The sequence below is a fragment of the Gouania willdenowi genome, chromosome 2 (genome assembly GCF_900634775.1).
Source record: "Gouania willdenowi chromosome 2, fGouWil2.1, whole genome shotgun sequence".
Lineage (NCBI taxonomy): Eukaryota > Metazoa > Chordata > Actinopteri > Blenniiformes > Gobiesocidae > Gouania > Gouania willdenowi.
Genome location: NC_041045.1, coordinates 5,222,716 through 5,235,381, shown reverse-complemented (window position 1 = coordinate 5,235,381; position 12,666 = coordinate 5,222,716). Strand labels below are relative to the sequence as shown.

Sequence of the window (12,666 nt, the reverse complement as noted above, 5' to 3'; positions counted from 1 at the left end):
AAAGCTGAAAGTACTGTAATTCAACACAAAATGATTCTAAAAGCATACAAAATGACAGAGGAATAGACAAAATAGCACAAAAACATACCAGATGACTACAAACACGACAGTAAAAATACACAGACATGACTACAAAAACACATAATGACTACGTACAAAGACTAAATACACAAATTGACCCCAAATACACAGAAAACAATTTAAACACACAAAATTAGAAATAAATCTACAAAATGACTCCAAAGACACACACACACAAAATAAATACATAAAAAACACATTAAAGGACATAAAATACACAAAATTTCTCAAAAAAACACAAGATTAGAGAAAAACATACTGAATACAAAATTACATATTATTCTAAATCAAACAGGGTTTTTTTTTTGTTTTTTGTTTTTTGGGTGCCATCTTTTCTTTAAAGTTTTAAAGTAGAAACTAATAAAAACTCAATTGAACCCCTTAAAACAAATTAGTTCTTTTTTTAATTTAAAAAAAAAAATGGTTGTTAGGCTAGTCAGTTTCTCTAAATTAATAAATTAATAAATAAATAAATAAATACATACATTTGTTGGTCAATCAGCTAAATAATCAAATGTACGTATGTTTGCTTTTTTAATTTTTTTTTAAAAATAAATATATATTTTATTAGAACCGCAATTGTTGTCTATTTTAATTTTCCTTAAAAATCGTTGAATTAGATTTTTTTTATTAATTAAAAAACTAATTTCTAATCTTCTAATTATGAAAAATGAACACCTGCGTTACGTTACGTCACGTGGTGCCTCATTGGCAGGAACCATCACAAAACAGAGGTACAGCTACTTTAATCATTTCACTCGTTTTATATATTTTTAAAAGTGTTAAAACGTTTGTAAGAGGAAAAATATGAAGGAAGCCTATCCAATTTAACATATTTACTGGACTTTTACAGCAAACGTGTGTTTATATCATCAGTAACTCGGAAGACCAATGCTACATTTTAAGCTAATTTTTTTTCTTCTTCCCCCCCCCAAAAAAACTTTATTCCTTCCACAATTCGGATTATTTAGTATATACAGCAGCAATTCATACACATACATATACGTATACATAATATTATACATAATAAGATATATGTGGAAAATCTTTAGAAAACAGTGGGATATTTTTATTTATTAAAAAAAAAATTCACGTTTATACAATTTTGTTATATGTATATAATTATTGTATTTTATTAATTGATTAAAATCAAATAGATTTAAAATAAATACATTTCTTGAATTAAAATTCAGCAGAAATAATTCAAGAACATGTTCAATTTTTTTTTTTTTTTATTGTTATGTTATTAACGAAACTTAATTAAACATGAAAACTATTTTGAAGAAAAAAAAAATCAGTACTGCTATTTAGATTAAATAATATACCAGAATTTGACCAATATATTTTAGGCTAATGGGTTGAATATATGCACTATCTTCTATGTTAAGTAGAAAAATATAATATTGTTGAAAAGGTTGCCCATTTTACTACGTGCAGTTTAATGTGTTTTGTATTATTGTTTTTTAAATTAAAAAAATGATTAAAATTTGGAAGTTTTACAGGTTTTTGTTGATGTAATTTAATGTATGGCCACAAGAGGGTGGAAAACGTAAATATATTTGTCTTTTGAGTGACCTCTGATTTATTTTATTATTATTATTTTACTTCTGTTTAGTTCTTCATTGTAAATGTTGTGTGTTTTCATTACTTTGTTGTTTTATTTGGTTGTAATGTGTGGAAATGTATTTTTAAAAAAGTGATTTCCATGTGAATGGAATGGAAGGACTCCTGCAGAGTGACGTCACTGCTCTCATTTCACAGACTGAACCTCATTCCATTTTTCAGAGGAAGTCATCAACCATCCAGCTGAAGGATGAGTCCCCACAAAGTCAATAATACACTGACAGAGGTGAGGCATCGTCACTGAAAGTATTCACTGCACACATTCATCACACTTGACTGTGGGATTTAATGTTTATCACCCATATTTGAGACTGGTGCCGTCTTTTTCACTATTGTTGATCCAATTGTGTGATCCAAATTTTTTTTTGCAATTTTTGTGAATCCTGAATATTTTTTATTTTTTTGTAAGTGGGCTCTGTAGACCAAACATTTTCCCACTTCAACTTTTGAATGGAGTTCATAATCACATCAGTATCTAATTTCAAATCATCAACTCCTTTCAAGATATAATCAATACAGGAACTGACATTTCTGAGTAATGTAAGAAAAAATCGATTCGGCAATATATCGCAATATTTCTCCGCGATTATTGTTTTGACCCAAAAAAATGTCAATCGCTTTTTTTTTTTAAATCATGTTTTTAACGGAAAAACCATTTTATTGTGCTAACATATGCATAGCACGTAAACGCACGTGTCAGTGAAATACAACATCAGACCTTGTTAAACTATATCACTCCTCAATGCATTTTAGCTTGGAAGTTGATTAAACTTTATTTTCATAAAACGTACAGGGCACTTTTATAGATGCATGTGGTTACTTTTTTTTTTTTTTTTTTTTAAGAATTTTGCAACTTAACAAAATGAGAATCTGTTTTAGAAGCAAAAGTTAAACAATTTGACTGTTTGATATATAAAAAAAAAAAAAAAAATGGCACTGGCTATCCGTATGGTTGCCATGTCATTTTACCGACGTTCTATCCATACGCAGCGCCCCTCATTGGCCAGTTTAGGTCACGTGACTAAGACTAAACTCTAACCGTAAACCTAACCCTAAAAATTGTTGCGATATTTCATTTTTCATTTTATTATTTATTTCATTCATTTAAAAAAATGCAACAACAGCATTTACACGAATGAAAAGAAGCAGAAAGAAGTAAAAACTAATAATGTCTGCCCCCCATCAACACAATTACAAGACATCAAAACACAAAATACAAAATAAAGTTGATCTGCTACTCTGCAGTGTTATATTTCTGTAACATTGATAATTTAACATACTTTTGAACACATAAATGGACTTAGAAGTTTTAATTTTACAATCAAGACTGTTCCACAGGGCGATTCCTTTGATTGAGATACATCTTTCCTTTACAGCCGATTGAAACCTCGGTTTTGTAAAAACCTCAGTACCTTTTAGTTCATATCTACTTTTTCTCTTGGTGAATCTGTTTTGCAAATTGTTTGGTAAACTTTCCAGATGAGCTTTATACATGGTTTTTAGAAGATAATACTCTACTAGTTCATTAAATTTCAGTGTTTTTAGTTGTATGAATAAGGGATTAGTGTGGTCTCTGTATCCACTTCCACTGGCGATGTATGTTTTGCAGGCACTTCCCCACACTTCAATGCAATAGGTCAGATGTGGAACAATCAATGAGTTATACAACAGAAACAATGCATTATTATTTAGAGAATCTTTGACTTTATGCAGTACAGCTATTATTTGGGAGACCTTTACTTTGACATTATCATAATACCTAGAAATTTAATCTCATGTGTCCTTTCAATTTCTAATCTGTTAATAAATAACGACGCTTCGGCATATTTCCTTTTACTACAAAAAATCATAAATTTAGTTTTGCTAATATTAAGGGACAATTTATTGGCATTGAACCACCTCATTATTTTCTGGATCCATCTTTTAAATGTTTTCCTGAATATAATAAAGTGGTGTCAACCGCAAATAGAATACACCTAAGTAACTGAGACACAGACACAATGTCATTTACATATAGAAGAAAAAGTATAGGTCCTAGGACCGATCCTTGTGGTACCCCGCAAGTTATGTTACAATTTTTAGACTTTATGTTGTTAATTTCGACAAACTGACTTCTATTTTTTAAGTAGCTGGTAACCCATTGGTGTGCCACACCTCTTATATTATATTTATGTAATTTATGCAACAATATCTTGTGGTCCAGCATATCAAATTCTTTTTGAAGATCTACAACGATGCTTACTAAATAGTGCCTTTTGTCTATAGCATTGGCGATTTCTTCATTTAGTTCCATAATAGCTGTAGCAGTTGAGTGATTAGGACGAAACCCATATTGGCTGTTTGCTTAAAATCTTAAATTAATTTAGAAATGTATTCAGTCTAATCGCAAATAACTTCTCCAGAATTGAGAATAGAGAACTGTGGAAGTAATGCAATTGGTCTATAATTAAAAAATTCAGATTTTATTTCCTTTTTTAAAGAGTGGAATAACTTTGGCTATTTTCATGTGGTCTGGAAATATCCCTGAAGTAAATGACAAATTACAGATATAGGTAAAAGGCTCAATAATTACATCTATAATTTGGTTTATCAATACCATATTCATATCAGTATATTTGCATGTTATTTGATTTTTTGTTGGCACACTTCTGGACTATTGTCAATATGTCACTGGCTTGTACACTTTCAAGAAAAATACTGCTAACATTATCTGGTCCATTGTTGATGTTTCCATCTGGAATTTGTTGTGACAAAGTAGGGCCAATATTTACAAAATAATTATTGAATTCATTTACAATTTCAGTTTTATTGTAAATGTCAACATTATTCTTTGTTAGATAATTAGGAAATTTTGTTTTTACCTTGCCTTTTTCCATGACAGTATTTACACTTCATGTGTCTTTTGTACTATTTTTATTTTTGTCTAACAATTTAGTATAGTAATCCTTTTTTTGCCTTCTTATGATTCCAACTCATTTGTTTTTATATGTTTTAAACCTAACTTCATCATCTTTAGTTCTTGATCTTAGAAACAGTCTATACACTTGCAGGCATTTTTCAGTCCATTTGTCATCCATGGATTGTTAACAGCATTTTTCTTGGTATGAGTGCTCGTTTTGGTTATTTTACAATTTTTATCATATAGATTGATTAATGTTGTCATGAAAGCCTCATAGGCGGTATTAACATTATCTGTGTACACCCTATCCCAGTTCTGTTTCTTCAGATCTTCTCTGAAGGCCTCTAAAGCCTTACTAGATTTATCTCGAAAGAATGTTGTAATTTCATCTTGTACAATGTCATAACATGTTTTCTGATAAATTATAAATATAGGGAGATGATCACTCACGTCTGTCATAAAGATACCACTGATTAATTTACCACGTACATTTGTAAATATATTGTCAATGATAGTTGCACTATGAGTGGTCACCCTTGTTGGTTTAGTTATCATTGGGTATAGGTCTGTACTTTGCATGTAATTCTTAAATTCACTTGATGCTGAAGGGTTTCCCAGATCTATATTGAAGTCACCACACAAAATTAATGATTTCATATTAATTTTTTCAAACATTTCAAGGATTTTGCCCTGGTGCTCTATACACACAACTGATCAACATATTTTTACCACTATCATTTGTTATTTCTACACTAAGCATTTCCATCAAATTTTCCACAGCAATTGTTTTTTGTTCAATAATTTTACATTTTAGGTGAGAATCAATGTAGAGGGCTACACCCCCTCCCTTTTTACTTACTCTGTTGAGATAAAACATGTTGTATCCTTCAATCTGGACGTCATTGATATCAGAGTCCTTCAACCAGCTTTCAGTTATAGCAATCACTTTAAAGGTTTTATCTAACTGACAAAGTAGTTCTTTTATTTTTACCAAGTTACACTTTAAACTTCGACTATTAAAGTGTATGATAGATAATGCTTCATCAAGCACCTTGCTGATTTAAACATTAAATTGTTGTACAGTATAATAATTGCATACATTTTCCTCAGGGTTTAGCAAGTCATGTTCAATATAATTTTCTATATCATAAATTTTATCATTGTTAGTGTCTACGTGTGTGTCCATAGTTCAGTGTATGTCCAAGTGTATCCAACGTGATTTCTCCATTATCACTCCATCACTCCCTCTATGAATGTCCAGTCTTATACTTCTCAAGTTCCTTCATAGTCTTGATGATCTTCCCTGATCCACACATTTCCATTCCATGTCCATATACAGTACCAGTCATTTTATTATGTTTCCTTAGCATCCTCGCCTCCCTTGCGATGCCTCTATTCTTCTTCGTGAGGTGTTCGTTTATATACACGTTCGTTCCTTTCAGTTTTTTAGCTTGCATTAGTACATCGTTCCTATGCTTCCTGCTAATGAATTGAATTACTATAGCAGGTACAGAGTTCTTGGACTTCCGGGGAAATGTGTGGCAAGCAGATATTGCCTCTTTGCAAATGTTTATGTTGTTCCCATTAAGGAAATCCACCACCTGTTGCTCCAGTGACTGCAGCTCTTCCCTCGGAGCGTCCTCCGTCGTCTCTGCTTTAGCTGCCACCCTGACGTAGGTACGGTGTCGAGTCTTGATCCCAGTAATCACCAAATCGTCCCTCCGTGTATACTGTTCCAGTTCATCAATTCTCTTCTCCAGCGTAGAGATCCGTGTGTCCTTTTCTCTCATCATGATTTTCAGTGTTGTTACTTAATTCACAAGTTTGAGCAGCTGCTCCTGTTGCGACGTCACCTTTGCCAGCTCACTAGACATGAAGTTTAATGATCCCTTGATCTCCTCCATGTCGTCTGCCGCTGGCATATTTTTAGAATTGTGTTTGATGTCCGTTTTGCCCAAACTTTAGCTCCAAACAGTTATATATAAGGTTATAACCTAACCTTGAACCCTAACCCTAGACGCTACGTACGTATTCTTTGGTAAACGTACCAATAGCACTGGGGGTTGGCCGCACGGCAACCAAACAAATAGACACTTTCTAAAAAAATATATTGGTACTTGAATTAAAGTTTAACATTTACTTGTTCTCTCAAATTAATATATATATATATATTTTCATACCCTTTGTACCTTTTAATTTGCAATCATTTATGATATCTCGATATATCCCGATGTATCTTGTGTTGTTTAGTATCGATGTATCGTATCGTAATCAGATTCATGGCAATGCACACATTTCCACCTCTCCTCTGCAAATTTTATCAAAACCACCTCAAACATATTATTGATGGATAATATTAGAGCCAAACTAATTTAGTTTTAATCTGAACTTTAAATAATTAATTTGCAGAGTACGAGATTATATTTATAAATTAAAAGCAAGTGGACCTGCACTAACACGCGCGCGCACGCGCGTAGCCTGTCTGTACTTGAGTGTATCTAGGAGACTGTGGCCCGCCGTGGCCTCTGTGTTTATTTATAGGCGTTCGCCGTGCGTAATGGAGATAATTCCGAGCAGTGCGTCTATCTATCCAAAGTGGGAATATTTGGTGTGATTGGTGCATAGTAGCCACACATTAGGGTCAGCAAAGCATTACCTATGAACCATAATGACTTAAATGGACATGACGCACAGTCAGATAGTGTCCTGGAAATGCTTGTTCCGGTGCGTAAGGGTGTCCGGTTTTTACGCACGGCGTCCTCCACGCGGGCCTAGGGTCCCGCGGTGCGCTAGTGTCTCCTCCGCCATTCCTATTTAGAGTTGGGAATGCTGTGACCCCCCACCCACCAGAGCACCTGTTTCCCTCTGTCTGTGTGCGAGTGACAGGCCGGTCCCTGCAGCTCTCCGGTGGACCGTCTCTGCGGAGAGTTTAGCCGCTGTTCGTGCTCACAACAACCGTCTTCAAACACCCCTCAGCCCGATGGAGGCCGTGCGCCCCGAGGACTACTGCGACGAGCCCGTGGAGGACGAGTTTGGAGAAATCATTAAGTGCCGATCTGGTAAGTGTGCGTGCATGTGCGTGTGTGTCGACTTTTTAACGAGTGTCAAACTCGAGGCCCGCGGGTCAAATTATGCCCATCAGGGGTGTTTTATCCGTCCCACAATTAATTTAAAACGTTTTGCTCAAATATGAATATTTTACTCCTTAGAACATCAGAAAATGTTATTTTTAGAGTGAATGGAGTGGGTTAATATAGGATATTTGTTGTGTTTGTAATCCAAACCAGAATATGTGCATTATGTGCTTGTGGTTCATGGACTAAAATTAGTTTGATCTTCTAGTTGTTGTTGTTTTGTTTTTGTTTGCTAATGGAAGATTGAAAATATCTACCTGGCTATGATATAATACAGTATATCTACAAGAAAGTATTCAATGATATTTAATCTCCAATTGATAATCAAGGGCAGTTTCAGTTTAAGCCTTCAGAACCCATGTTTGGAAATCAGGGAGATTTCTGACTCATATTGGCCACGTTTGCATGAGTGATTTAATTCAGAATAAAAATTAAATCAACTTTAAACTGACCTTGTAAACACCTAATTCTGAATGAAAATGCCATTCCAAATTAAATGTAATCCAAATTAAGTGGCTGGTTTATTTTAATTTTAATTCCGATTGGAATAATTAATCAATCTTGTAAATGTTAAATTCCGCTTTAAAGAAATACATCCCAAATAAAACTAAAAGTATGTGGTCTTCTGTGTTGTAGCCAAAATGTAAAGGTTTGTTGTGTGTTTTTCCCACTAGACGTGAACACATCAACCTTCGCTCCCTGTCCAATCAGAAGCCTTCCCAAACCCCAGACCTAAAGCAGAATTGAATAAAGTCGAATAAACATGTTTTATTTCATCTAAACGTTATTCAAAATTACTTTTTCCATGTAAACACAAAGCAGAATACTTTTATTCTGATTTTTTTAATTCTGAATAAGTAATTCCGACATAAAAAAAAACGTGTAACCATGGCCATTGAGGAGTGTGCATGGTCTGATAGTGTTATAGTCATAGATTAAAGAGGACTAAATTAAATTGGATCGAATGAAGCCGGTGATGGCAGAACAATGGTTTAGACTTTGTCTTGCTATACAGCTCCTTGTTATTCATCACAATAAAATGACTTTTTGGGCCTGAAGCTGGAACGTTTTGGATGTATTTAAAGAGTTCTCTATACTTGGCCTTTGGAATTGTGAATAGCATCTGTTGGCTTTGAGGGGCAGATGTATGTGGGTGAGAGATGATGGCTGCAGAGAAATCCAGAAGCAGATACTTTGTCTGAAATGAAATACTTTAATTGTAATCTGATTGCTGTTTGTGGCCAGGGGAAAGCTACTATTAATAAACATCTCCTTTTAATTTTGTTTGGGTTATTACATCCAGTTCTCTTTTTCAGGTTTTCTTTTCAGACACACTTTGGTTTCCCACACAGTGAGCTATATGCTTTTTGTGCTATCGTTTCTTGTCACTGAACGTATTTTATAGTCGTACCCTGTGCTCGACACTCTGCTTGGGACTGAGGATTTGTTTCCTATTAAAACGGCTGTAGACACATACAGGTGGGCGTGGTCGTTCTGTCCAGGTGTCGTGGCGTTGTGTAAAAACTTTCACCTTGAGCGACCTGCTGTCAAAAATAAAGCTGTGTTGAATAAATAAAAGCTTGTTTCCACCTTCTCCCTCCCAGTACAGTTGGTGGTGGGTCATCTCATGCTGGAAATAGTGCTCAGCTGGCCCTATGGACTGCTGCTGTACAGTGTCAGATCATTTGGGTTTTCCCATTTGGAGGACGGTTTCATCAGTCATCTTATTAAATGAGTTCCCATCTTCTAGTCTTATTCGTCATCCTCTTTCCCTTTAAGCATCTCCATTTAAATACTAAGTCTGCTCTAAACTCATGTGTCTCTTATTCTCTCTGTTTATTTTAGCCCCACCCTTCTCTTTTCTTCTTCTTTGTGTGATATTTGACCACCCAAGTTGCTCTCCACTGTAACGGTTGGACGCTATCCATTTGCTATTTTAGCCGTCTGTCTCTGTGCCGTGGGCGTCTGCAGATATTTAACATACCACTTGTATGCAAACACACACACACACAGCTTCCAATGACCCAGACATGAATACAATTCTGGTATGCTCTGACGTTTCCGCTTAGACGCCCTTGGTCACGTCCTTAGCCAAACTTAGAAAACAAACCTGAATGTGTGGTGATTCAAGATGACTGATGTTTTAATTTATTAGTGTTTTTCCCTCTACTAGGTTAACTTAGAGGAGACGTGTTGTCTGACCTTTGGCTGCATTCCTCTTCTGCACCTGTTGATCCAAATACCTCAACTGACTCAGTGTCACCTTTTCTTTCAAGCTCCCACATAACCTTCACTTTTAACCGATTTCCACAAGATAAAATAGTAAACGATGACAATTAAAAAAAAAAACTAATTAGGGGCTTTCAAATTCAGTGATAGCAGAAAACATAGTTGAAAAACAGATTTAACTTCTTGAAATGGAAATGTCAATGTTTCTTTTTATTTGTTCATTTTTCAATCATTTTAAAAGAAATAAAAATTGCCACATACAATACAAAGACATAGATAATTACAGAAAAAAAGAAAGAAAAAAAACACGTTTACTCAACATTTAAGTTAACATTTAAGTTTTCACTGTAAACGCATGGGCACGGAGGTGGAAATGTCAATTCTCGCACAAAAAAAGATGTAAAAAGGACTGAGTTCACGTGTGACACAGACTAAACTAGGAATGTAACGATTAATCGTAAGGCAGTTAAAAATCGATTCATAGGTATCAAGGTTCACATTTGATGCTGTGGAAATTGAATCGCAGTACTTTTTTTAACCAGCAGAGTTGACGGTGAGCGAAATCTGCTAATAGTTTCTTTCTGGCCACCTTCTACTCTTAAACATATTCATAAATGATTCCTTACCCCTTCAGCACCAAAAGAATATCTGTAATATTATGTGAATATCTGTAAAAGTCACGTTTTTCTATTAGCTCTGTCTGCTAGCATAGCATCTCTTCTTCACTGCAAGATATCAGCATGCCAACCGACCACTGAGTTACCAGCGCCCTCTGCTGGTTCAAACAAATATCTGACCTAAATACAGTAAAATGACTTTTTTTTTTTTTTTTAAGTCCAGTTGTTAAGGCACAAAATACATTTTCAGTTGCACTTTTAAAAAGAAAAAGAACTATTATGCAGTTTTTTATTGTTTACTATTGAACCAGAATTTAAACAATAAGCTTCTTCTTCATTTGTATTATTCCTTTATTTATTTCATTCAACATTTATTTTTAGTTAAATTGCATTGCTTTGAATAGTTTATCAAGGGATTCTTTTGACAATGAAAAATAGTATAGTATTTTCCTAAAAAAAAAAAATACAGGAATATTTTTCAGTCCTTTATATACAGTCCCATTTTGTAAAATAAATCATGAGAGAATCGTATCGTGAACCCAGTATTGTGAATCGAATCGTATCGGGAGTTGAGTGAATCGTTACATCCCTAGACTAAACCATCACTGACATGTTTTGGGACACTATCACACAGTTACAGGGCATTTTCTACAGCAAAATGGGTGGTCTCAGGGGTCCTCAACCTTGGAATCAGGACCCCATTTTAAAAGTGTCAGTAAAAATGTCTGTCAACAAGATTTTGTGTAAATTAATTTATTTCAATCATATTTTAGATTATTTTTGAAGCTCTGACTGTAAATCAGCAGCTTTGAACAGTAATAACATTCCTTGACAGAAGATGGCAGCAAAGGCAGCCGTTGACTTCAAAAACATCCTCGGAGAAACAAGACTTTAAGACAGGGAAGATGAATGTCTTGGAACATATCCACCTGTTCTTGTGAGATTTGAGTCTGGCTGTATATGAAAGAAAGATAAGGTGGGCTGATAGGAGGAGGAGGAGGAGGAGGAGGATGGGAAGGGAAAACAACACAAGAAAATGAACCAAGGACGAAAGAGCGTGTGTTTACTTTAGGGAACATAAGATGGGTTGGTAAATGAATGACTGTGTGGTGATGGATGTGGCATTACATGGCAGGGAGATGAGGAGGGGTTACGGTACCATCTGACCCATATTGAGTTATTGGGCCTCTACGGCTGACTTTTTGCATTTGTGACAAAGTAATTAGTCTGGCAGTCAAGGATCCCACATAGGAATCCCGTCAAACACATGCACACACAGTTATGAGCATACAAAAAATGCCTTTTTGGGTTGAATGGAGTCTTGATAAAGATGCTAAATTAGCTTTGTCAGAGAAGTAGGCTGGTGGCTCACAGCAGGGCCCCATCAGTATGGAGGAAGTCATGTTGTGATTAAGTCGGCCACAATGATTAGTGCCTCTTGTGCAGATCATGAAGCCTTATTGATGAGTCAAGCCTGCATTACCATCAGCAGTCTCTGGAAGCTAATGCGGCGTCGTCTGTAGGGAACTTTGCAATAACATTTCAACTGCCAGTTAGCACAGAAGTTGTTTGGAAAATACAAATTGATCTTGAAACTTGGAGAACTTCTGCGCCCACAAAAGCTGAAGATCCAAATCCTTAAAGGGTCTGGATTAGTTTGGTTTAAAGCTCATCAAAGTTTGAATCAATAAAGGATCAGGATCAGTGAGAAAAACCCAACAATTCTCAAAAATCTCTTGCTGTGCTGCCAATAGTGTAGACTCTTACACGTCTTTCATCTTTGGGGTCGGTCTCAGGTAGACACCTTGAAATGACCTTGAATCAGCTTTGCCAATGACCTTTCACTGTGTGATATCGAAAAAAAAAGAAAAAGAAATGAAAGATCATATAAAGTTCTCACAACTACAACCGAATATTCATAAAACTGTCACTTGGAAAATAATGTCCTATTACATACTTTTTAATGTAAGAAGAAGCGGTAGAATGAGAGCAATGCATCTTTTCTGCAAGTACTTTCTTTACATCTTGTCTCGAGATATCAAGTAGAGCTGGGCAATATGGACCAAAATTCATATCTCGATAT

The 12,666-nt window shown here is 35.0% G+C and overlaps 1 protein-coding gene across 8 annotated transcripts in view; it reads left to right on the top strand.

Moving 5' to 3' along the window:
* Window positions 1–7,325: 7,325 nt before the first annotated feature.
* The window catches only part of dmd (dystrophin), a 237,241-nt gene continuing 231,900 nt past the window's right edge, over window positions 7,326–12,666 (top strand). For 2 of the 8 annotated variants that reach the window (XM_028468321.1, XM_028468289.1), the window contains exon 1: window positions 7,327–7,662. In XM_028468321.1, the coding sequence (XP_028324122.1) occupies window positions 7,584–7,662 (79 nt within the window). In that variant the 5' untranslated portion in view covers window positions 7,327–7,583. Of the gene's footprint in view, window positions 7,663–12,666 lie in introns of all 8 variants that reach the window. The other 6 variants (XM_028468359.1, XM_028468329.1, XM_028468300.1 and 3 more) reach the window with 5 other exon arrangements.